The following is a 23,713-nucleotide window of genomic DNA, read 5'->3' on the forward strand; positions in this document are numbered from 1 at the left end:
TCTTGGCTCTAGATTACACCTATGTAAGAATGTTGTTCATTGACTACAGCTCAGCATTCAACACCATAGCTCATCATTAAGCTTGAGGCCCTGGGTCTCAACCACTCCCTGTGCAACTGGGTCCTGGACTTCCTGACCGGACGCCCCCCAGGTGATGAAGGTAGGGAACAACATCCCCACTTCGCTGATCCTCAACACTGGTGCCCCACAAGGGTGCATACATGGCACCCTCCTGTACTCCCTGTTCACCCAGGACTGTGTGGCCATGCACGCCTCCAACTCAATCATCAAGTTTGCGGACTACACAACAGTAGTATGTTTGATTACCAACAACGACGAGACGGCCTACAGAGAGGAGATGAGGGCCCTTGGAGTGTGGTGTCAGGAAAACAACCTCTCACTCAACGTTAACAAAACAAAGGAGATGATCGTGGACTTCAGGAAACAGCAGAGGGAGCACCCCACTATCCACATTGATGGGACAGTAGTGGAGAAGGTGGAAAGTTTTAAGTTCCTCAGCGTACACATCACAGATAAACTGAAATGGTCCACCCACACAGACAGCGTGGTGATGAAGGCGCAACAGCGCCTCTTCAACCTCAGGAGGCTGAGGAAATTTGTTTTGTCACCTAAAACCTCACAAACTTTTACAGATGCATTATCGAGAGCATCCTGTCGGGCAGTATCACCGCCTGGTATGGCAACTGCACCTCCCATAACTGTAAGGCTCTCCCGAGGGTAGTGAGGTCTGCCTAACGCATCACCGGGGGCAAACTACCTGTCTTCCAGGACACCTACAGCACCAGATGTCACAGGAAGGCCAAAAATATCATCAAGGACAACAACCACCCGAGCCACTGCCTGTTCACCCTGCTATCATCCAGAAGAGGCATTAAAGCTGGTACTGAGAGACTGAAAAACAGCTTCTATCTCAAGGCAATCAGACTGCTATAAAGCCATTACTAACACAGAGAGGCTGCTGCCTACATACTGACTTGAAATCATTGGCCACTTTAATAAATGGATCACTAGTCACTTTAATAATATCTACATATATTGCCTTTCTCATCTCATATGTATATACTGTATCTTATTATTATCCATCTATTGCATCTTGCCTATGCTGCTCGGTCATTGCTCATCCATATATTTATATGTATACATTCTTATTTCATCCCTTTACTTAGATTTGTGTATATTAGGTCGTTTTTGTGGAATTGTTAGATTACATGTTAGATATTACTGCACTGTCGGAACTAGAAGCACAAGCATTTTGTGACACTCGCAATAACGTCTGCTAACCATGTGTATGTGACCAATAACATATGCTAACCATGTGTGTGACCAATAACATCTGCTAAACATGTGTATGTGACCAATAACATCTAACCATGTGTATGTGACCAATAACATCTGCTAACCATGTGTATGTGACCAATAACATCTGCTAACCATGTGTATGTGACCAATAACATATGCTAACCATGTGTGTGACCAATAACATCTGCTAAACATGTGTATGTGACCAATAACATCTAACCATGTGTATGTGACCAATAACATGTGCTAATCATGTGAATGTGACCAATAACATCTGCTAACCATGTGTGTGACCAATAACATCTGCTAACCATGTGTATGTGACCAATAACATCTGCTAAACATGTGTATGTGACCAATAACATCTAACCATGTGTATGTGACCAATAACATCTGCTAAACATGTGTATGTGACCAATAACATCTAACCATGTGTATGTGACCAATAACATGTGCTAACCATGTGTATGTGACCAATAACATATGCTAACCATGTGTGTGACCAGTAACATCTGCTAACCATGTGAATGTGACCAATAACATCTGCTAACCATGTGTATGTGACCAATAACATCTGCTAACCATGTGTGTGACCAGTAACATCTGCTAACCATGTGTGTGACCAGTAACATCTGCTAACCATGTATATGTGACCAATAACATCTGCTAACCATGTGTGTGACCAGTAACATCTGCTAACCATGTGTATGTGACCAATAACATCTGCTAACCATGTGTATGTGACCAATAACATGTGCTAATCATGTGTGTGACCAGTAACATCTGCTAACCATGTGTATGTGACCAATAACATCTGCTAATCATGTGTGTGACCAGTAACATCTGCTAACCATGTGTATGTGACCAATAACATCTGCTAACCATGTGTGTGACCAGTAACATCTGCTAACCATGTGTATGTGACCAATAACATCTGCTAACCATGTGTGTGACCAGTAAACTGTGATGTGAGATCAGACATAATATCACTATCATCCCAGTTTTCCTCTTTGGAAAGATTTTATTTCGTTATTTCAGCGCATCTAATTTGTAAACATTTAAACTTTATTAAAATATACCTTTTTTTCAATTGCACAAACATCAATACCCACAAAAATAAAGTTATCTTTCTTCTCTTTCTTGTGATGTAACTGCCGAGACGATGCGTTAAATCCCAGACGAAACGTTTGTGTTTTTATAGAGGCAACAGAATGCCTATGTATTCCATTGAGCCCATTTCAGCCATTACCAGAGCGTGTTTGGCAGGTCATTACATTAACACACTAACAGGTCATTACATTAACGGGAACACACTAACAGGTCATTAATTACATTAACGGGAACACACTAACAGGTCATTACATTAACGGGAACACACTAATAGGTCATTACATTAACGGGAACACACTAACAGGTCATTACAAAGGTTTCCCCAGTCATTACATTATCGGGAACACACCACTGGCACAAGCAAGAGTTGGAAAGAGTCACCAGAGTAAAATGAAAGCAATCAATCCAGATTTAAGTGACAAGTGGATTTTACACTCCTCAAACACAGGAAATGGAAAAGTCCTCAGGTGGGCAGAGCATGCATGCACATTGCTGACCAGAGTACTAATTCCCTTTCTCACAGTGACATTGGAGACGAAGACACCAGGCTGCAGACTAACAGAGCCTTATACTTGGAGGCAGGCTCCACTATGTGATTAAATGTGTTTCTATCTTTGTGATCTCACACTGTCCCTACAGTACTACACGTCTACTAGTTGAGACAATATGGGATTGTATGGTTGTTACCATGAAGCTGATTAGTGAGCTACTGTATCTGTTTAAGTCATCTCGTAGAAAAGCATATGTTACGCCACCCTTGTTAGAGATTGCTCGGATTCCATATTGAAGGGATAAGCCATCGCTTCTAGCAGACTGAGACTTCCTCCTTGGTGACAGTGGATTGTTCTGTTGTGACATGGTGGTGCAGTGTTTTGACAGATCTCTCATTGTGTGAGACTTACACCCTGTGGCTGTGCCCCCAATCCCTTCCCTCTGTGGAGGCCAGGCTGCTTAATCTATTTGGGACTGCCCCTGTGTTACACCATGAATTTAACAGGACTAGGGGCGACTAGGGTATTCCAATGTGCTTACTTTCCCCCTCTATTTCTCTCACTTACTCTGATGTACCATTTCCATCCCATTCCCCTCTCTCTCCATCTTGTCTCATGCTTTCATTCTCTCTTTTTGCTTTTGTATCTCCCCTCCTACACTCTTGGTTTCTCTCTCGGTGTCTGTCTTGGTGTCTCCCTTGGTATCTCTCTCGGTGTCTCTCTCGGTGTCTGTCTTGGTTTCTCTCTCGGTGTCTGTCTTGGTGTCTCCCTTGGTATCTCTCTCTGTGTCTCTCTCGGTTTCACCCTTGGTTTCACCCTTGGTGTCTCTCTTGGTGTCTCTCTCGGTGTCTCTCTTGGTGTCTGTCTTGGTGTCTCTCTTGGTTTCTCTCTCTGTGTCTGTCTTGGTTTCTCTCTCGGTGTCTGTCTCGGTGTCTCTCTCGGTGTCTCTCTCGGTGTCTCTATCGGTTTCACCCTTGGTTTCACTCTTGGTGTCTCTCTCGGTGTCTATCTCGGTGTCTCTCTCTGTCTCTCTCTTGGTGTCTCTCTCGGTTTCACCCTTGGTGTCTTTCTCGGTGTCTCTTGGTGTCTCTCTCGGTGTTTCTCTCGGTGTCTCTCTCTGTGTCTCTCTCGGTTTCACCCTTCGTTTCTCTCTCGGTGTCTGTCTCGGTGTCTCTCTCAGTGTCTCTCTCGGTTTCACCCTTGGTTTCACTCTTGGTGTCTCTCTCGGTGTCTCTCTCGGTGTCTCTCTTGGTGTCTCTCTCGGTTTCACCCTTGGTGTCTTTCTCGGTGTCTCTTGGTGTCTCTCTCGGTGTCTCTCTTGGTGTCTCTCTCTGTGTCTCTCTCGGTTTCACCCTTGGTTTCTCTCTCGGTGTCTGTCTCGGTGTCTCTCTCAGTGTCTCTCTCGGTTTCACCCTTGGTTTCACTCTTGGTGTCTCTCTCGGTGTCTCTCTTGGTGTCTCTCTTGGTGTCTCTCTCGGTTTCACCCTTGGTGTCTCTTGGTGTCTCTCTTGGTGTCTCTCTCGGTGTCTCTCTCGGTGTCTCTCTCTGTGTCTCTCTCGGTGTCTCTTGGTGTCTCTCTTGGTTTCTCTCTCGATGTCTCTTGGTGTCTCTCTCGGTGTCTCTCTCTGTGTCTCTCTCGATTTCACCCTTGGTTTCTCTCTCGGTGTCTGTCTTGGTTTCTTGGTTTCTCTCTCGGTGTCTGTCTTGGTTTCTCTCTCTGTATCTCTCTCGGTGTCTCTCGGTTTCACCCTTGGTTTCACTCTTGGTTTCTCTCTCGGTGTCTCTCTTGGTGTCTCTCTCGGTGTCTCTCTTGGTTCCTTTCCACCTCTCTCTCCTTTCACACAGATATCAATGAGTGTTTGATGTCCACTCATACCTGTCAGATGAATGAGAGATGTGTGAACACGGCTGGTAGTTTGTGTGTCAGATCACCTGTTTTCTGGGTTACCAGATCAACAACGACGTCTGTGAAGGTATGGAGACAGAACAGTAGCTGCAAACTGTACAACAGCCAAATCATTCACTCTCCAGTAGACCCATGTATAGTTGTAACTAGTAGCAACACAACAACTGGTGTGTATTAATTTGACCTTTCACAATGTGAGGAAAGCACATTGTAAAACTAAACAATCACAGTTGCCACCCATGGGAGTGACTACGAGTCAGAGATTGGGAGCTGCCAATTAGATCTTGAACCATGCTTCATGTAAGCTACAGTACAGTAATGACACAATTTTTTAACTGACCACACAAACAAGTCTATTTGATGCTGAATATGATTATAAACAAGATATTAGCATTAGGTTTTGCCTGCATACCCTCTATACGAAAATCTCACTCGACTTGTGTTTATGTCGGTGGAGAATGTACAATGCTCCAACCCAAAAAGAAACCTCACAGCCTTCATCATTATTTCCATTGCCCACACTCTGCAGAATACGCTAACTGTGGGCTCTTATCCACAGCCAGTGTGCTCTGAGATAGAGCTATGAGATGAGCAAGTTGTTAAAGTCCTGTTGTTGACTACTGGAAGGAAATGGAGAGAGAGATGGGTCTCAGCTGCTCTGGTAGAGGGTGTTAGAGTAGGGACTACAGCTGCTCTGTTAGGGGATGTTAGAGTAGGGACTACAGCTTCTCTGGTAGAGGGTGTTAGAGTAGGGACTACAGCTGCTCTGTTAGAGGGTGTTAGAGTAGGGACTACAGCTGCTCTGTTAGGGGGTGTTAGAGTAGGGACTACAGCTTCTCTGGTAGAGGGTGTTAGAGTAGGGACTACAGCTGCTCTGGTAGAGGGTGTTAGAGTAGGGACTACAGCTGCTCTGGTAGAGGGTGTTAGAGTAGGGACTACAGCTGCTCTGGTAGAGGGTGTTAGAGTAGGGACTACAGCTGCTCTGGTAGAGTGTGTTAGAGTACGGACTACAGCTGCTCTGATAGAGGGTGTTAGAGTAGGGACTACAGCTGCTCTGGTAGAGGGTGTTAGAGTAAGGACTACAGCTGCTCTGGTACAGGGTGTTAGAGTAGGGACTACAGCTGCTCTGTTAGAGGGTGTTAGAGTAGGGACTACAGCTGCTCTGTTAGGGGGTGTTAGAGTAGGGACTACAGCTGCTCTGGTAGAGGGTGTTAGAGTAGGGACTACAGCTGCTCTGGTAGAGTGTGTTAGAGTAGGGACTACAGCTGCTCTGATAGAGGGTGTTAGAGTAGGGACTACAGCTGCTCTGGTAGAGGGTGTTAGAGTAGGGACTACAGCTGCTCTGGTACAGGGTGTTAGAGTAGGGACTACAGCTGCTCTGTTAGAGGGTGTTAGAGTAGGGACTACAGCTGCTCTGGTAGAGGGTGTTAGAGTAGGGACTACAGCTGCTCTGGTAGAGGGTGTTAGAGTAGGGACTACAGCTGCTCTGGTCGAGGGTGTTAGAGTAGGGACTACAGCTGTTCTGGTAGAAGGTGTTAGAGTAGGGACTACAGCTGCTCTGGTAGAGGGTGTTAGAGTAGGGACTACAGCTGCTCTGGGAGAGGGTGTTAGAGTAGGGACTACAGCTGCTCTGGTAGAGGGTGTTAGAGTAGGGACTACAGCTGCTCTGTTAGAGGATGTTAGAGTAGGGACTACAGCTGCTCTGTTAGAGGGTGTTAGAGAGTAGGGACTACAGCTGCTCTGGTAGAGGGTGTTAGAGTAGGGACTACAGATGCTCTGTTAGAGGGTGTTAGAGTAGGGACTACAGCTGCTCTGTTAGAGGGTGTTAGAGTAGGGACTACAGCTGCTCTGGTAGAGGGTGTTAGAGTAGGGACTACAGCTGCTCTGGTAGAGGGTGTTAGAGTAGGGACTACAGCTGCTCTGGTAGAAGGTGTTAGAGTAGGGACTACAGCTGCTCTGGTAGAGGGTGTTAGAGTAGGGACTACAGCTGCTCTGGTAGAGGGTGTTAGAGTAGGGACTACAGCTGCTCTGGTAGAGGGTGTTAGAGTAGGGACTACAGCTGCTCTGTTAGAGGGTGTTAGAGTAGGGACAACAGCTGCTCTGGTAGAGGGTGTTAGAGAGTAGGGACTACAGCTGCTCTGGTAGAGGGTGTTAGAGTAGGGACTACAGCTGCTCTGGTAGAGGGTGTTAGAGTAGGGACTACAGCTGCTCTTGTAGAGGGTGTTAGAGTAGGGACTACAGCTGCTCTGTTAGAGGGTGTTAGAGTAGGGACTACAGCTGCTCTGGTAGAGGGTGTTAGAGTAGGGACTACAGCTGCTCTGGTAGAGGGTGTTAGAGTAGGGACTACAGCTGCTCTGGTACAAGGTGTTAGAGTAGGGACTACAGCTGCTCTGTTAGAGGGTGTTAGAGTAGGGACTACAGCTGCTCTGGTAGAGGGTGTTAGAGTAGGGACTACAGCTGCTCTGGTAGAGGGTGTTAGAGTAGGGACTACAGCTGCTCTGGTAGAGGGTGTTAGAGTAGGGACTCTGCTCTGGTAGAGGGTGTTAGAGTAGGAACTACAGCTGCTCTGTTAGAGGGTGTTAGAGTAGGGACTACAGCTGCTCTGGTAGAGGGTGTTAGAGTAGGGACTACAGCTGCTCTGTTAGAGGGTGTTAGAGTAGGGACTACAGCTGTTCTGGTAGAAGGTGTTAGAGTAGGGACTACAGCTGCTCTGGTAGAGGGTGTTAGAGTAGGGACTACAGCTGCTCTGGGAGAGGGTGTTAGAGTAGGGACTACAGCTGCTCTGGTAGAGGGTGTTAGAGTAGGGACTACAGCTGCTCTGTTAGAGGGTGTTAGAGTAGGGACTACAGCTGCTCTGTTAGAGGGTGTTAGAGAGTAGGGACTACAGCTGCTCTGGTAGAGGGTGTTAGAGTAGGGACTACAGATGCTCTGGTAGAGGGTGTTAGAGTAGGGACTACAGCTGCTCTGTTAGAGGGTGTTAGAGTAGGGACTACAGCTGCTCTGTTAGAGGGTGTTAGAGTAGGGACTACAGCTGCTCTGGTAGAGGGTGTTAGAGTAGGGACTACAGCTGCTCTGGTAGAGGGTGTTAGAGTAGGGACTACAGCTGCTCTGGTAGAGGGTGTTAGAGTAGGGACTACAGCTGCTCTGTTAGAGGATGTTAGAGTAGGGACTACAGATGCTCTGTTAGAGGGTGTTAGAGTAGGGACTACAGCTGCTCTGGTAGAGGGTGTTAGAGTAGGGACTACAGCTGCTCTGGTAGAGGGTGTTAGAGTAGGGACTACAGCTGCTCTGGGAGAGGGTGTTAGAGTAGGGACTACAGCTGCTCTGGTAGAGGGTGTTAGAGTAGGGACTACAGCTGCTCTGTTAGAGGGTGTTAGAGTAGGGACTACAGCTGCTCTGTTAGAGGGTGTTAGAGAGTAGGGACTACAGCTACTCTGTTAGAGGGTGTTAGAGTAGGGACTACAGCTGCTCTGTTAGAGGCTGTTAGAGAGTAGGGACTACAGCTGCTCTGGTAGAGGGTGTTAGAGTAGGGACTACAGCTGCTCTGGTAGAGGGTGTTAGTGTAGGGACTACATCTGCTCTGTTAGGGGGTGTTAGATTAGGGACTACAGCTGCTCTGGTAGAGGGTGTTAGAGTAGGGACTACAACTGCTCTGTTAGAGGGTGTTAGAGTAGGAACTACAGATGCTCTGGTAGAGGGTGTTAGAGTAGGGACTACTGCTGCTCTGGTACAGGGTGTTAGAGTGGGGACTACAGCTGCTCTGGTACAGGGTGTTAGAGTAGGGACTACAGCTGCTCTGTTAGAGGGTGTTAGAGTAGGGACTACAGCTGCTCTGGTAGAAGGTGTTAGAGTAGGGACTACAGCTGCTCTGTTAGAGGGTGTTAGAGAGTAGGGACTACAGCTGCTCTGGTAGAGGGTGTTAGAGTAGGGACTACAGCTGCTCTGTTAGAGGATGTTAGAGTAGGGACTACAGATGCTCTGTTAGAGGGTGTTAGAGTAGGGACTACAGCTGCTCTGGTAGAGGGTGTTAGAGAGTAGGGACTACAGCTGCTCTGGTAGAGGGTGTTAGAGTAGGGACTACAGCTGCTCTGGGAGAGGGTGTTAGAGTAGGGACTACAGCTGCTCTGGTAGAGGGTGTTAGAGTAGGGACTACAGCTGCTCTGTTAGAGGGTGTTAGAGTAGGGACTACAGCTGCTCTGTTAGAGGGTGTTAGAGAGTAGGGACTACAGCTACTCTGTTAGAGGGTGTTAGAGTAGGGACTACAGCTGCTCTGTTAGAGGCTGTTAGAGAGTAGGGACTACAGCTGCTCTGGTAGAGGGTGTTAGAGTAGGGACTACAGCTGCTCTGGTAGAGGGTGTTAGTGTAGGGACTACATCTGCTCTGTTAGGGGGGTGTTAGATTAGGGACTACAGCTGCTCTGGTAGAGGGTGTTAGAGTAGGGACTACAACTGCTCTGTTAGAGGGTGTTAGAGTAGGAACTACAGATGCTCTGGTAGAGGGCGTTAGAGTAGGGACTACTGCTGCTCTGGTACAGGGTGTTAGAGTGGGGACTACAGCTGCTCTGGTACAGGGTGTTAGAGTAGGGACTACAGCTGCTCTGTTAGAGGGTGTTAGAGTAGGGACTACAGCTGCTCTGGTACAAGGTGTTAGAGTAGGGACTACAGCTGCTCTGTTAGAGGGTGTTAGAGTAGGGACTACAGCTGCTCTGGTAGAGGGTGTTAGAGTAGGGACTACAGCTGCTCTGGTAGAGGGTGTTAGAGTAGGGACTACAGCTGTTCTGGTAGAAGGTGTTAGAGTAGGGACTACAGCTGCTCTGTTAGAGGGTGTTAGAGTAGGGACTACAGCTGCTCTGGTAGAGGGTGTTAGAGTAGGGACTACAGCTGCTCTGGTAGAGGGTGTTAGAGTAGGGACTACAGCTGCTCTGTTAGGGGGTGTAAGAGTAGGGACTACAGCTGCTCTGTTAGAGGGTGTTAGAGTAGGGACTACTGCTGCTCTGTTAGAGGGTGTTAGAGTAGGGACTACAGCTGCTCTGTTAGAGGGTGTTAGAGTAGGGACTACAGCTGCTCTGTTAGAGGGTGTTAGAGTAGGGACTGCAGCTGCTCTGGGCTTCAACGGAAATGTAACTCGCACAGCAGTGATTCAACCAAATGAGCATTTAAACTCGGTGCTCATAACTGCTGCCACTTCTGTCGGCTGGTTGGAGTGTGGGATGGAGACTGTGTTGTTATGTTTCTACTCCTCTTTCAATTCCCTGCCCAATTACTTCACATCAATTAAACTCCCCTCTCATCGACTGAAGCCCCCTCCCCTCCTACATCTTACAAAGCAAATTCTCTCCTCACTGCTTACTCCAGGAGTTGATTGTCTTCCCCAATTTCTTATCCAATAATTGCTGTCCCTGCTTGGGTAGAGTGAACTCCCTCGCCTCTGTGAGGTTGTCGAGCCAGCTCCCTCCTTGATTTGTCATGAGCCAATTACCTTCCTATAGTATTGCTTTGACTGCGACTGAGCACCCTGCCAATCTCTCACACGTTTATTCCTGTCCCTGATCGCGGTCTCTCTCTGTCTCAGTATGTCTGGGTCTGTCAGAGCTTCACTCAGTCCTGTGCCAGCCGTTCCAAGACCAGGATTGTCTTAATGTGCTAGTTGAAGCCCTGCCCTTCCCAGGGGCCAAGCTGAGGCTTTAACATGGTACATACCGTATGATGTCCCTACAGGGATCATAGAGCCTCACAGACGTACAGTACATGTGGCTTCATGCACAGAGGAAGACACACACACACTTGTTTTCTGCACACACACACACACACACACACACACACACACACACACACACAGAGAAGTTGACTCTCTAAGCCCTGTTTATGACAGATGTGATTTCTCTGCAGTGACAAGGCTGTGTACAACAGCAGATGTGTCAGGATGTTTGACATCAGGGGAATCCCAGTGTAGACAGGTGAAAGAGCTGTAAGGAGCTCTGCTCTGGGGGAACTCAGTGCTCTCTACTGTCACAGATACAAGCACCAGAGAATAGGAAGACTAATGCACATAACTATGGTCTGACAGGCTGGCTCATTGGAGGTGATTCATCATGGAGAAATAAGAAGCTGTATCTGTTGTTGTGCTAATGTAATGAGGAGGATTGGTGGGGGAAACATTCCTAGGATCCTCTCTGAAGTTGGAGAATTAACCTTTTTACTGTTGATTGTTTTCTTTAAAGGGGGAGGAGAGTGTTTAAATAGATCTATGTGAAATGATTTATCTGCTAATTTAGGGGTGCTCTAGCTGCTGTCTCAAAGCCACAGTAACACAGTGACACCCAGTGGTTTCAGTAGACATTACACTCTAACAGGCTTGCAACATATGAGTTTTACTTCTCTAAGCAACTTAATGGATTACAATAGATTGATTACAAACTGACAATAGATCACCAACCAAACATGTTTTTACATAATTTGTCATACATTAGATTTCATTTCTAATATGCATCCTGCTTATTCCTGTCTCTGTTTGCAGATGTTGATGAGTGTTTTCAGGGGACTCATAACTGCGGGCCAGGCTTTGAGTGTGTGAACAGTGAGGGCTCGTTCAGGTGTAATGCCAAACCTCGCTGCTCCATGGGCTTCACACAGGACACACATGGAAACTGCATTGGTAAGAGGGGCTGTCAGGACTAACTGGGCTGGGCAGACCTGGGCCACTGTTAACAAGAGTAATAGTATGAATGTAACATTATGAATATAACTATAACAGTGTGTCAATATAAATGTAAAGGTATACCCAGACCAGGTATAGAGGGTTTGAATGCCACACAGGAGGGGGGTCAGAGGGGAGCAGAGTGGGCAGCAGTGGGGTGGATGAAAGCCAACCTTCCTCCAGTCAGTACATTCTGATACTGAGGAATGAGCCTGGGGGACAGGAACTGGGGCATGTCGAGGCAGTTCTGAACCACTGAAAAACAGTCAAAGGCAGGGTTAGAAGATGAGAAAATAGAGGGAAACACACACCAAAATGATCCCAGGGAATGGGAGTGTATGATGTATGTCTGCCTCTGAGTAACACAGTGTGACTAACTGGCTGCCATCTCTCTCGGACTCTGTCCTCCTGTGGTCCTCTGTTCTTCCTTTTCTATCTTCCCTTCTCAAAATGTCCCTCCCTCCCTCTTGTCTCCAACCCTCTCTCTTCCCTCGGTGTCCATCCTTCCTCTCTCCTACCTCCCTACCTCCCTCCTTCTGTCTCCAACCTTGTGTCTATCCACCCTCTCTCCTCCCTCCATCGCCCTCTCCATCCATCAGACATAGATGAATGTGGTGTCGAGGGCCAGCCCTGCAGTCCAGGCTTTAACTGTATCAACACTGTGGGATCCTACAGCTGCCAGAGGAAGATCATAATGTGTAGCCGGGGTTACCATGCCAGCCCAGACGGAGCCAGATGCATAGGTAAGAGGAGGAGAGGTATACAGATCTGTGGAGTTTTCATTTCCATGGTTAATACCATCAACAAGTCTTTAATAGAGATGGTTGACATTGAGCCACAGTACCCACTCTGTAACTTTCCTCTCTACCTTCCTGTGTCCAGATGTGGATGAGTGTCAGAGCGCTCTTCACCGCTGTGGGGAGGGACAGATCTGCCACAACCTGCCCGGCTCCTACCGCTGTGACTGCCAGACGGGCTACCAGTACGACATGTTCAGGAAGACTTGTGTGGGTAGGTACTGTGTGGCCTACTGACCTCAAGAGAAGAAGCTCTCCCTTTAACTTTTTTATTTAAATACAAATCTCTGTCAAAGTAGTTCTGGGTGGTTTTGGTAGGCTAGTAGTAAGTCACCCACTCAGCTCGCTCCTGCTGCAGTAAGTCTCCTGCTGCAGCTCTCTCCTGCTGCAGTTAGTCTCCTGCTGTAGCTCTCTCCTGCTGCAGTAAGTCTCTTAGACAGCTCTCTCCTGCTACAGTAAGTCTCCTGCTGCAGCTCTCTCCTGCTGCAGGTAGACTCCAATGCAGCTCTCTCCTGCTGCAGTTAGTCTCCCAGGCCGCTCTCTCCTGCTGCAGTTAGTCTCCCAGGCACCTCTCTCCTGCTGCAGTTAGTCTCCCAGGCAGCTCTCTCCTACTGCAGTTAGTCTCCCAGGCAGCTCTCTCCTGCTGCAGTTAGTCCCCCAGGCAGCTCTCTCCTGCTGCAGTTAGTCTCCCAGGCAGCTCTCTCCTGCTGCAGTTAGTCTCCCAGGCAGCTCTCTTCTGCTGCAGTTAGTCTCCCAGGCAGCACTTTCCTGCTGCAGTTAGTCTCCCAGGCAGCTCTCTCCTGCTGCAGTTAGTCTCCCAGGCAGCTCTCTCCTACTGCAGTTAGTCTCCCAGGCAGCTCTCTCCTGCTGCAGTTAGTCTACCAAGGAAGCTCTCTCCTGCTGCAGTTAGTCTCCCAGGCAGCTCTCTCCTGCTGCAGTTAGTCTCCCAGGCAGCTCTCTCCTGCTGCAGTTAGTCTCCCAGTCAGCTCTATCCTGCTGCAGTTAGTCTCCCAGGCAGCTCTCTCCTGCTGCAGTTAGTTACCCAGGCAGCTCTCTCCTGTTGCAGTTAGTCTCCCAGGCAGCTCTCTCGTACTGCAGTTAGTCTCCCAGGCAGCTCTCTCCTGCTACAGTTAGTCTCCCAGGCAGCTCTCTCCTGCTGCAGTTAGTCTCCCAGACAGCTCTCTCCTGCTGCAGTTAGTCTCCCAGGCAGCGCTCTCCTGCTGCAGTTAGTCTCCCAGGCAGCTCTCTTCTGCTGCAGTTAGTCTCCCATGCAGCTCTTTCCTGCTGCAGTTAGTCTCCCAGGCAGCTCTCTCCTGCTGCAGTTAGTCTCCCAGGCAGCTCTCTCCTACTGCAGTTAGTCTCACAGGCAGCTCTTTCCTGCTGCAGTTAGTCTCCCAGGCAGCTCTCTCCTGCTGCAGTTAGTCTCCCAGGCAGCTCTCTCCTGCTGCAGTTAGTCTCCCAGGCAGCTCTCTCCTGCTGTAGTTAGTTCCCAGGCAGCTCTCTCCTGCTGCAGTTAGTCACCCAGGCAGCACTCTCCTGTTGCAGTTAGTCTCACAGGCAGTTCTTTCCTACTGCAGTTAGTCTCACAGGCAGCTCTCTCCTGCTGCAGTTAGTCTCCAAGGCAGCTCTCTCCTGCTGCAGTTAGTCTCCCAGGCAGCTCTCTCCTGCTGCAGTTAGTCTCCCAGGCAGCTCTCTTCTGTTGCAGTTAGTCTCCCAGGCAGCTCTTTCCTGCTGCAGTTAGTCTCCCAGGCAGCTCTCTCCTGCTGCAGTTAGTCTCCCAGGCAGCTCTCTCCTGCTGCAGTTAGTTTCCCAGGCAGCTCTCTCCTGCTGCAGTTAGTCTCCCAGGCAGCTCTCTCCTGCTGCAGTAAGTCTCCCAGGCAGCTCTCTCCTGCTGCAGTTAGTCTCCCAGGCAGCTCTCTCCTGCTGCAGTTAGTCACCCAGGCAGCTCTCTCCTACTGCAGTTAGTCTCCCAGGCAGCTCTCTCCTGCTGCAGTTAGTCTCCAAGGCAGCTCTCTCCTGCTGCAGTTAGTCTCCAAGGCAGCTCTCTCCTGCTGCAGTTAGTCTCCCAGGCAGCTCTCTCCTGCTGCAGTTAGTTTCCCAGGCAGCTCCCTCCTGCTGCAGTTAGTCACCCAGGCAGCTCTCTTCTGCTGCAGTTAGTCTCCCAGGCAGCTCTCTCCTGCTGCAGTAAGTCTCCCAGGCAGCTCTCTCCTGCTGCAGTTAGTTTCCCAGGCAGCTCTCTCCTGCTACAGTTAGTCACCCAGGCAGCACTTTCCTACTGCATTTATTCTCCCAGGCAGCTCTCTCCTGCTGCAGTTAGTCTCCCAGGCGGCTCTTTCCTGCTTCAGTTAGTCTCCCAGGCAGCTCTTTCCTGCTTCAGTAAGTCTCCCAGGCAGCTCTCTCCTGCTGCAGTTAGTCTCCCAGGCAGCTCTCTCCTGCTGCAGTTAGTCTTCCAGACAGCTCTTTTCTGCTGCAGTTAGTCTCCCATGCAGTTCTCTCCAGCTGCAGTTTGTCTCCCAGGCAGCTCTCTCCTGCTGCAGTTTGTCTCCCAGGGCGCTCTCTCCTGCTGCAGTTAGTCTCCCAGGCAGCTCTCTCCTACTGCAGTTAGTCTCCCAGGCAGCTCTCTCCTGCTGCAGTTAGTCTCCCAGTCAGCTCTCTCCTGCTGCAGTCTTAAATCCTGCTGCTATGCTCCTCTGGGTTGCAGTCAGTCAGTCAGCCAGCCAGCCACTTCAGAGGACTGTGTGCTGATTCACTGGTATGTGACTTTAATAATAATGAACTCCAGTGGAGTGTTTTGACTTATCAGCAGGCAGCTGGCCCCTCCACTTCCAACCCCTATTCACACACATACACTAAGGATGTGCACACACATACATGCATATGTTTTGTATACACACTCTCTCTCTCTCTCTCTCTCTCTCTCTCTCTCTCTCTCTCACACTCCCACATATATTCTCTCTCTCTCTCACACACACACACACACACACACACACACACACACACACACACACACACACACACACACACACACACACTCTCTCTCTCCCCCCACTCTCTTTAGATGTGAATGAGTGTTGGCGCTACCCTGGCCGCCTTTGTGCCCAGACCTGTGAGAACACCCCGGGATCCTATCAGTGTTCCTGCACCGCTGGGTTCAGCTTATCCAGGGATGGCAAGAACTGTGAAGGTCTGTCTGTCTGTCTGTCTGTCTGTCTGTCTGTCTGTCTGTCTGTCTGTCTGTCTCTGTCTCTGTCTCTGTCTGTCTCTGTCTGTCTGTCTGTCTGTCTGTCTGTCTGTCTGTCTGTCTCTGTCTGTCTGTCTGTCTGTCTGTCTGTCTGTCTGTCTGTCTGTCTCTGTCTGTCTGTCTGTCTGTCTGTCTCTGTCTGTCTGTCTGTCTGTCTGTCTGTCTGTCTGTCTGTCTGTCTGTCTGTCTCTGTCTCTGTCTGTCTGTCTGTCTGTCTGTCTGTCTGTCTGTCTGTCTGTCTGTCTGTCTGTCTGTCTGTCTGTCTGTCTGTCTGTCTGTCTGTCTGTCTGTCTGTCTGTCTGTCTGTCTGTCTGTCTGTCTGTCTGTCTGTCTGTCTGTCTATCTGTCTGTCTGTCTGTCTGGCTTTTGTTCCCCCGTCACACCTCTAGAGGACTGTAAGATATGACTGATAGGACAGTAGTGGATGTTGGTGGAGAGACAGAGACACAGACATATGTTGCATTCTGTGGTGTCATGGTTGTCATGGCATTGTTTTAGGAGTCTTTTTCCATCTTTGAATGTCTTACAGATGTGAATGAGTGTCTAACCAACCCCTGCAGTCAGGAGTGTGCCAACGTCTATGGCTCCTACCAGTGTTACTGCAGACAGGGCTCCTACCTAAGGGAGGATGGACACACCTGTGAAGACATTGATGAGTGTGCCCAGAGCATTGGCCACCTGTGTTCCTTTAAGTGTGTCAACGTCCCAGGGAGCTACCAGTGTGCCTGTCCCGAGTATGGTTACACCATGTCTCCCAACGGACGCTCCTGCAGAGGTGAGAAGACACTGATACACACATTACATACACATAACACACACACACACACATTAACTCTGAGCTGACTATGGTTTGGGTTACAGACATAGACGAGTGTACCATTGGGGCCCATAACTGTTCCTTGGCTGAGACCTGCTACAACATCCAGGGAGGCTTTCGCTGTCTGTCCTTCAATTGTCCACAGAACTACCGCAAATCCTCTGACATGTAAGTGACTGTATTTCTACTAATCCGATATCCCAGGACTCCTTGGAAAAGAGAGGAACTACAGTTGAATTGAAGACTTGTAATCTTTTGTGTTGTTGGAAAAGTTCAAACAACAATGAATGGACATTTTCAGAGGTATTTTCATGTTGTCCTCTGGGGCTGGAAAACTGTGCTCTCTTGATTTTCTCAAAGTTCAAAGTTCTTTAGAGGTTTTTCTCCAACTAGTGGAGTGTACGCGGGAAGGAACAATGTTTCCCTTGAGGGGAATGTGTCAGTCTGGGTAGTCAAAGCTGTGAAACAAAAAGGCCACAGTGGACACAGAGGCCATGATAGATCAGCTAGGATTCAGAAGAGCTGTCTGGGATTGGCTTTATTTCTCTTCTATCTTATTCTGAAATGACCTGGAAAAACAGTCAAGTTTTGCCTATATGATTCTGCCCATTTGACTGTTATTATTTATGATGTGTTGATTCCACGACTGACTGACTGACTGACTATCTGGCTCATGTTTTGACTGTTCTCATTCTGTGAGTCTGTCTTTTTCATTATTTTCACTCTGATTAATATAGTTTCGAAATTCTGACTCTCTCATTGGCTGGTCCTTTAGGCGCTGTGAACGACAGAGCTGTCCCAACTTGCTGGACTGTCAGAACTCTCCTCTCAGGATCACCTACTACCACCTGAGCTTCCAGACCAACATCGTCATCCCTGCCCAGATCTTCCGCATCGGCCCCTCCCCCGCCTACTCCGGGGACAACGTCATCATCAGCATCACCCAGGGCAACTTGGAGAACTACTTTAGCACGCGGAAGCTGAACGCCTACACTGGCGCGGTGTACATGCACAGGCAGGTGCGTGAGCCACGGGACTTCCTGATTGACGTGGAGATGAAGCTTTGGAGACAGGGCACCTTCACTACGTTTCTGGCCCGGATCTATGTCTTCATCACGACCAACTCACTCTAACAGACTGGCCCTTAGCCTCACCCTACTTCCACCCTTGTCCCACCCCCTCAATGGACAGCCCATTCCCTTCTATCCCCCTAGCCCTACCCCTCAATGGACAGCCCATCCCCTTCTATCCCCCTAGCCCTACCCTTCAATGGACAGCTAGTCTTCAGCACAGCCCTGCATTTGTTTCCTACCATACTGACTGTCTAGTAGACGAGATGCCCAGTTTTATACCACACTGATGATATCAAAAAGTAGTTTTGCACTATTAACAAAAAATTCAACTTAAAAAGTTAAGTTACCTGGCTGCCTTACAATCGGTTACGTCAACTAGTAGTTAAACATTAGTTGACAAAACATAATATGAGTGATATTAGTTTATCAAGTTGATTCAACTTGAAATCTTAAGTCAGTGGGCTAGGTCTAACACTAGTTTTTCCAGTGTAGAGAAATGCTCTCTAACCCCAGTTAACCCAATTCAGCTTTATCAACCAGCTAATTATTAGAATCAGGTGTGCTTCGGGTTGGAACGAAAACATACAGGATGGTAGCTCTCCAGGAACAGGGTTGGAGATCCCGGGCCTTAGCTTGTGGTTGTCTTTAACCCACTAAGACAGGTTGTGTCAGGGCCTCAATCCAAATTCTCTCTTTTCTATCTCCCTTAAGCTGCTGTTCCTTTCTATCCTATTGAAGAATGTTGTACCACTATGCTAATTTAATATCACAGTATATTATGACATGTATTTGTACTTACTGTATGTATTATTCAGACACATTAGATATGACTGGATGTATCATATTTTGTTCCGCTATTTTCATAAGCTGCAAATAATTTTTAGTAAAAATGAAAACTACACAAACTGTTTGATGTTCCGTGTCTACCATATGACCTATAACAGTAGCTATACCCGATGAACAGATTCAAATGAAATACAAGGCATGTTTTTTTTCACACATAAAGTCCAACTTAAGAAAAGTATTCAATTGAATTGACTTAAATTTAGTGCTACTCCTGTCTATGTTCGCACAGTACAAGTGAATCGAGAAATGGTTCCAATGTTAGCACCATGTCAGAACATGTTATATTGTTAATGTACATGCTTATTTACATACCGTTTCACACCTCCCTAGTGAGATCACCACCGTGAGAGAGGTCTTTATTTACACTAGCTTACCGACAATATCAACTATAAAGAACACACATGTTTTATGATGACTAATCAAAACCAGGGCTATTATCATAGTGTGAAATGCCTGTAATAAAAGCACATTATCTTATGTACAATAATATAATGAATCACTGTATGAAGCAGATGATTTTAAAGTAGCTGTCCAGTGTTTCCAGATTTCTATGAATAATGAATTACAATATGAGTGAATGTTTTTTTTTACCCCAACTGATATTGTAGCACTTGTTGAAAGAGTAACATCTCCATCTACAGGATATAGTGTGCTCAACACTCATGATTTAGTTCTACGCCATTGCTGCAAGGCTGGAATTCAATCCAACTCACAATGGCAATGTCAAAGATGTGTCATAAAGGCTTGGGTTTTGAGCCAAAACAGGTCGTTTATTTTTTTCACAATCAAATGGTTTGTTACTAAACCAATTCGTACAACGTGTTACACATTTGTTGTGGTTAAGATCTCGTTCAATCTCTTCAAGTGTATGTGGACAAACTTCTGCCCATATACACATCCCTGGTGCAGTGGTAGGTTTTCACAGAACCCAAATTCATTCTGTGGTTTTATATGACCATGGCACAAACAACTGCTGTGTAAATACCACGATGTAGGTTTGATTTGATTTTTAAGGTCAGGAAGAGTGTAGAATTCACATCAATTCTACAGAATGTGGGACTAATATTATTAGAATCTCAGAATATAAACCTTTTGAAATGGAGTCAATAAAATACTATTTTTTTATTTGCTTCAGTTTGAGTTAAGGTCATCTGCTCCTCTAGCTATGGGCCCTGAGGACCTTACCATTGTAAACACGGAAAGGGTGTGAGTGGCTCCTTGACAACTGTATTAATCTATATTGCACATCCAAACAGAAACGTTTGCCAGTTATCTGCTCACTAGAATGAGTTATATTTCCAAAGGTCATTTCAACAAAAGAATCTAAATTACATTTTGTTTTCCACTCTCCCTTGTCTAATTTTAGTCTAGAGCTCTTTGCTTGGCTCTGAGAGCAAATGTGATAGCAATTACAGCACACATGCTTCAAAGCTAACCCATGTCTTCCACAGATACTGAGCTGTACAGTATGTACACTGAACTAAAATATAAACACAGCATGTTAATGTTGGTCCCAGGTATCATGAGCTGAAATAAAAGATCCCAGACATTTTCCATATGCACAAAAGTGGGACAACATACCTCAGGCCACAATCAACAGCCTGATCAACTCTATGTGAAGGAGATGTGTCGCGCTGCATGCGGCAATGGTGGTCACACCAGAAACTGACTGTTTTTTTGATCCACTCCCCTACCATTTTTAAAGGTATCTGTGACCAACAGATGCATATCTGTATTCCCAGTCAAGTGAAATACATAGATCAGGGCCTAATGTATTTATGTCAATTGACCGCTTTCCTTATATGAATTGTAACTCAGTAAAATCTTTGAAATTGTTGCATGTTGCGTTTATATTTTTGTTCAGTGTAGTATGTAACTAGTATGCACCTGTTGTAGTACACAGAATAAATCCTACTGACAAATATCAACATACATAAACAGTTGATGACTGTAGGCTGCTATCATGATGACATTCTTTCTCAACTCATATGGTTCAGCCCAATACAAAAAGTGGTCAGCAGCTTTAGCTATACTGACCAACCATACAGTACACTTTATGGGTGTATTGAGTGGCTCTCCCCTCCGCGTTCACTAGAGTCAAGTCCAAGCACTTCCTGCCATTGAGGTGCCATCCCACACGTACTTATGAGTGCACTGGCCTTGATCGATGTTCCCCTTCCCTAATTAACTTTATCTGCTGCTCTAGATTGGCTTGTGTTGTGTTTCAGGGGCTCAGTGAATCACGCAGCCCAGAGAGGGGAAGTTAAAATCTCCTAAGGACAGTCACAGGAAGTTCTGAAGTCTCCTACACAAAGGGAGAGGGACAAGAGAAAGTTATAGGATTGAGGTTAGAGCCGATGACAATGACAACATGTTAGAAGGCCAGCAGTGTTTTGACCTTTGTGGTTCAGTGGAGGCCTTGATAGTGTTTACACACAGATAAATATATTGTCCTTCTATCTAACCAACATTAAGAAATGTAGAGCCTGCAGAGGATGAATTAAGAACCTTTCATAATCAAACAAGGAAGCATCAAATTGTTACTGAGAGTCTGTAATTCCATTAGTTTGGAATGAACCTGGTGGAATCTTATATAATGTAACCTTATACACATTCCTTACACTAATCAGATGCCACCTCAGCATCCTTGTTGTAACATGAAGATGAGCAGAAATGTGATTACCAAAATCAAATGTGATTCTTTCCCAAACTTAGCCCCCCCCCCCCCCCCCCCCCCCCCCCCCCCCCCCCAAGTGTAGAGAAATCTTTCCTGGTTGAATTGGAAGAAGTAAATGCAGATAGTCACGCTGAACAGAAGTATGGTGACACTGCAGACTTTTCTAATTAGCTCCAAGATGTACCAGATTGAGCTTGTAATTGTTATACGGTCACTATCACAATAAGTGGTAGTAGAATAGAGGCCTGAGGGCACACTTAATATGTTGTGAAATCTGTTATGAATCTGTTTTTAAAATGTATAACTGCCTTAATTTTTGCTGGACCCCAGGAAGATTAGCTGCAGCAGCTAATGTGGATCCATAATAAATACAAATACAATCTGTGGTTTGTGAGGAGGGGATGTGTGAGTGGGAGAGGGGTTGGGAGAGGGGTTGTTGTAGACACGGTTGTCTTTGATTTCTCAGGTGGTCATCACCTGAGGGGGAGTGTTAATGGACATTCTCAGCTCCAGACATGAACAGGCTAGTGCACCCTCTCCTCTGCCTAGTGCACACTCTCCTTTGGCTGCCTTACATGGAGGGAAGCGTGCATCATTAGTGGCACTGGAGCTAACTATCTGTGTTCCTCCAACAAAGTCACTCCCTTAGAGTGCTCAGGCCAGCCCTGGCACTAGCACAGGTGTCACACACTAGTACCATCAGAGAAGTCCGATCTGATATGTTACATTTTGGTTCCACATTTTGATGATGTATCTGTTGTATTAAAACTCAGATGATTATTGATGTACTGTATGGGTTGTGTAGGTAGGCTATCAATCATTACATAGATGAAAACCCCTACAGTGTCAGAATCTGTAGTATCTTAATTGGATAATTTTGTCACAACATCTTAATCACTTCAGGAAGTGAGGAGGAAGTGACTAAACGGGCTAAGCCTGGAAGGCACTGCTCTGTGTTTGGTTTCTCTAGAGTTAAACCATGCAATTGGCTCTGTCAAGAGGTCAGACATAACTACAGGTACCTAAATGGGACATACAGTGCCTTGCAAGAGTATCCATCCCCTTGGCAATTTCCTATTTTGTTGCATTACAACCTGTAATTTAAATGGAATTTTATTTGGAGTTCATGTAATGGACATACACAAAATAGTCCAAATTGGTGAAGTGAAATGAAAAAAAAAAATGTGTTAATTATTTATTTATTTTTTTAAATGCGTGCATATGTTTGCCATGAAGCCCCTAAATAAGATTTGGTGCAACCAATTACCTTCAGAAGTCACATAATTAGTTAAATAAAGTCCACCTGTGTGTAATCTAAGTGTCAAATGATCTGTCACATAATCTCAGTATACATACACCTGTTCTGAAAGGCCACAGAGTCTGCAGCACCACTAAGCAAGGGGCAACACCAAGCAAACGACACCATGAAGACCAAGGAGCTCTACAAACAGACCAGGGTACAGATCAGGGCTGGGTTATAAAAAATATCTGTATCTTTGAACATCCCACAGAGCACCATTAAATCCATTACTAAAAAATTGAAAGAATATTTCACCATAACAAACCTGCTAAGAGAGGGCCGCCCACCAAAACTCACGGACCAGGCAAGAAGGGCATTAATCAGAGAGGCAACAAAGAGACCAAAGATAACCCTTTTTGGCCATCAAGGAAAACAATATGTCTGGCGCGAACCCAACACCTCTCATCACCTCGAGAACACCATCCCCACAGTGAAGCATGGTGGTGGCGGCATCATGCTGTGAGGATGTTTTTCATCGGACTGGGAAATTAGTCAGAATTGAAGGAATGATGATGGCTCTAAATACAGGGAAATTCTTGAGGGAAACCTGTTTCAGTCTTCCAGAGATTTGAGACTGGGACAGAGGTTCACCTTCCAGCAGGACAATGACCCTAAGCATACTGCTAAAGCAACACCTAATTGGTTTAAGTGGAAACATTTAAATGTCCTGGAATTGCCTAGTCAAACCTCAATTCAATTGAGAATCTGTGGTATGACTTAAAGATTGCTGTACACCAGCGGAAACCATCCAACTTGAAGGAGCTGGAGCAGTTTTGCCTTGAATGGGAAAAAATCCCAGTGACTAGATGTGGCAAGCTTATAGACACATACCCCAAGAGAGTTGCAGCTGTAATTGCTGAAAAAGGTGGCTCTACAACGTATTGACTTTGGGGTGGATAGTTCTGCACACTCAAGTTTTCTTTTTTTTTGTTTCACAACAACAAAAATATTTTGCATCATCAAAGTCACCAAACAATCTATTTTAATTCCAGGTTGTAAGGCAACAAAATAGGAAAAATGCCACGGGGGGTGAATATTTTCGCAAGCCACTGTAATTATTCCCAGGATTGGGTGACAAAAATTGGAAGAGAGATACTTTGTAGTATACCCTGGGTAAAGAAGCTATCAACTGCTAAAGGCATAAGCAAGTATTAAGTAAGTGTAGGATCATCATGGGATGATGACATAGCATGGAGTCTCTTCGACCATGTGCGACGGAAGTGTTCCTTTAAGAGCTGGGATAGAGATGCTGGGTGTCTGGTCCTTGGGAAGAGAGAGAGAGAGCGAGAGAGAGAGGAATTTGCCTGAGAGAATGAGAGAAGGTATGTGAGAGTACCTGTCACACCGGGGCTCCTGTGTGTTTGCTGTTTGTTGGTTAAGTTCCAATCCGATTCCATTCCCTGTATCCTTGTTGACCCCTCTCTCTGATCAAAGGACTG

At 46.6% G+C, this 23,713-nt stretch overlaps 1 protein-coding gene across 1 annotated transcript in view; it reads left to right on the forward strand.

The window, feature by feature from the left end:
• Positions 1-20,134, forward strand: part of LOC139368798 (fibulin-1-like) — an 84,426-nt gene extending 64,292 nt beyond the window's left edge. The window contains exons 9-15 of the mRNA XM_071108161.1: positions 11,344-11,481; positions 12,123-12,266; positions 12,406-12,534; positions 15,379-15,504; positions 16,091-16,336; positions 16,423-16,546; positions 17,154-20,134. Coding sequence (XP_070964262.1) covers positions 11,344-11,481; positions 12,123-12,266; positions 12,406-12,534; positions 15,379-15,504; positions 16,091-16,336; positions 16,423-16,546; positions 17,154-17,511 — 1,265 coding nt within the window. The 3' untranslated portion in view covers positions 17,512-20,134. The remainder of the gene's footprint in view (positions 1-11,343; positions 11,482-12,122; positions 12,267-12,405; positions 12,535-15,378; positions 15,505-16,090; positions 16,337-16,422; positions 16,547-17,153) is intronic.
• Positions 20,135-23,713: the final 3,579 nt, after the last annotated feature.

Source organism: Oncorhynchus clarkii, chromosome 16, assembly GCF_045791955.1.
Source record: "Oncorhynchus clarkii lewisi isolate Uvic-CL-2024 chromosome 16, UVic_Ocla_1.0, whole genome shotgun sequence".
In the NCBI taxonomy this organism is placed as follows: Eukaryota; Metazoa; Chordata; class Actinopteri; order Salmoniformes; family Salmonidae; genus Oncorhynchus; species Oncorhynchus clarkii.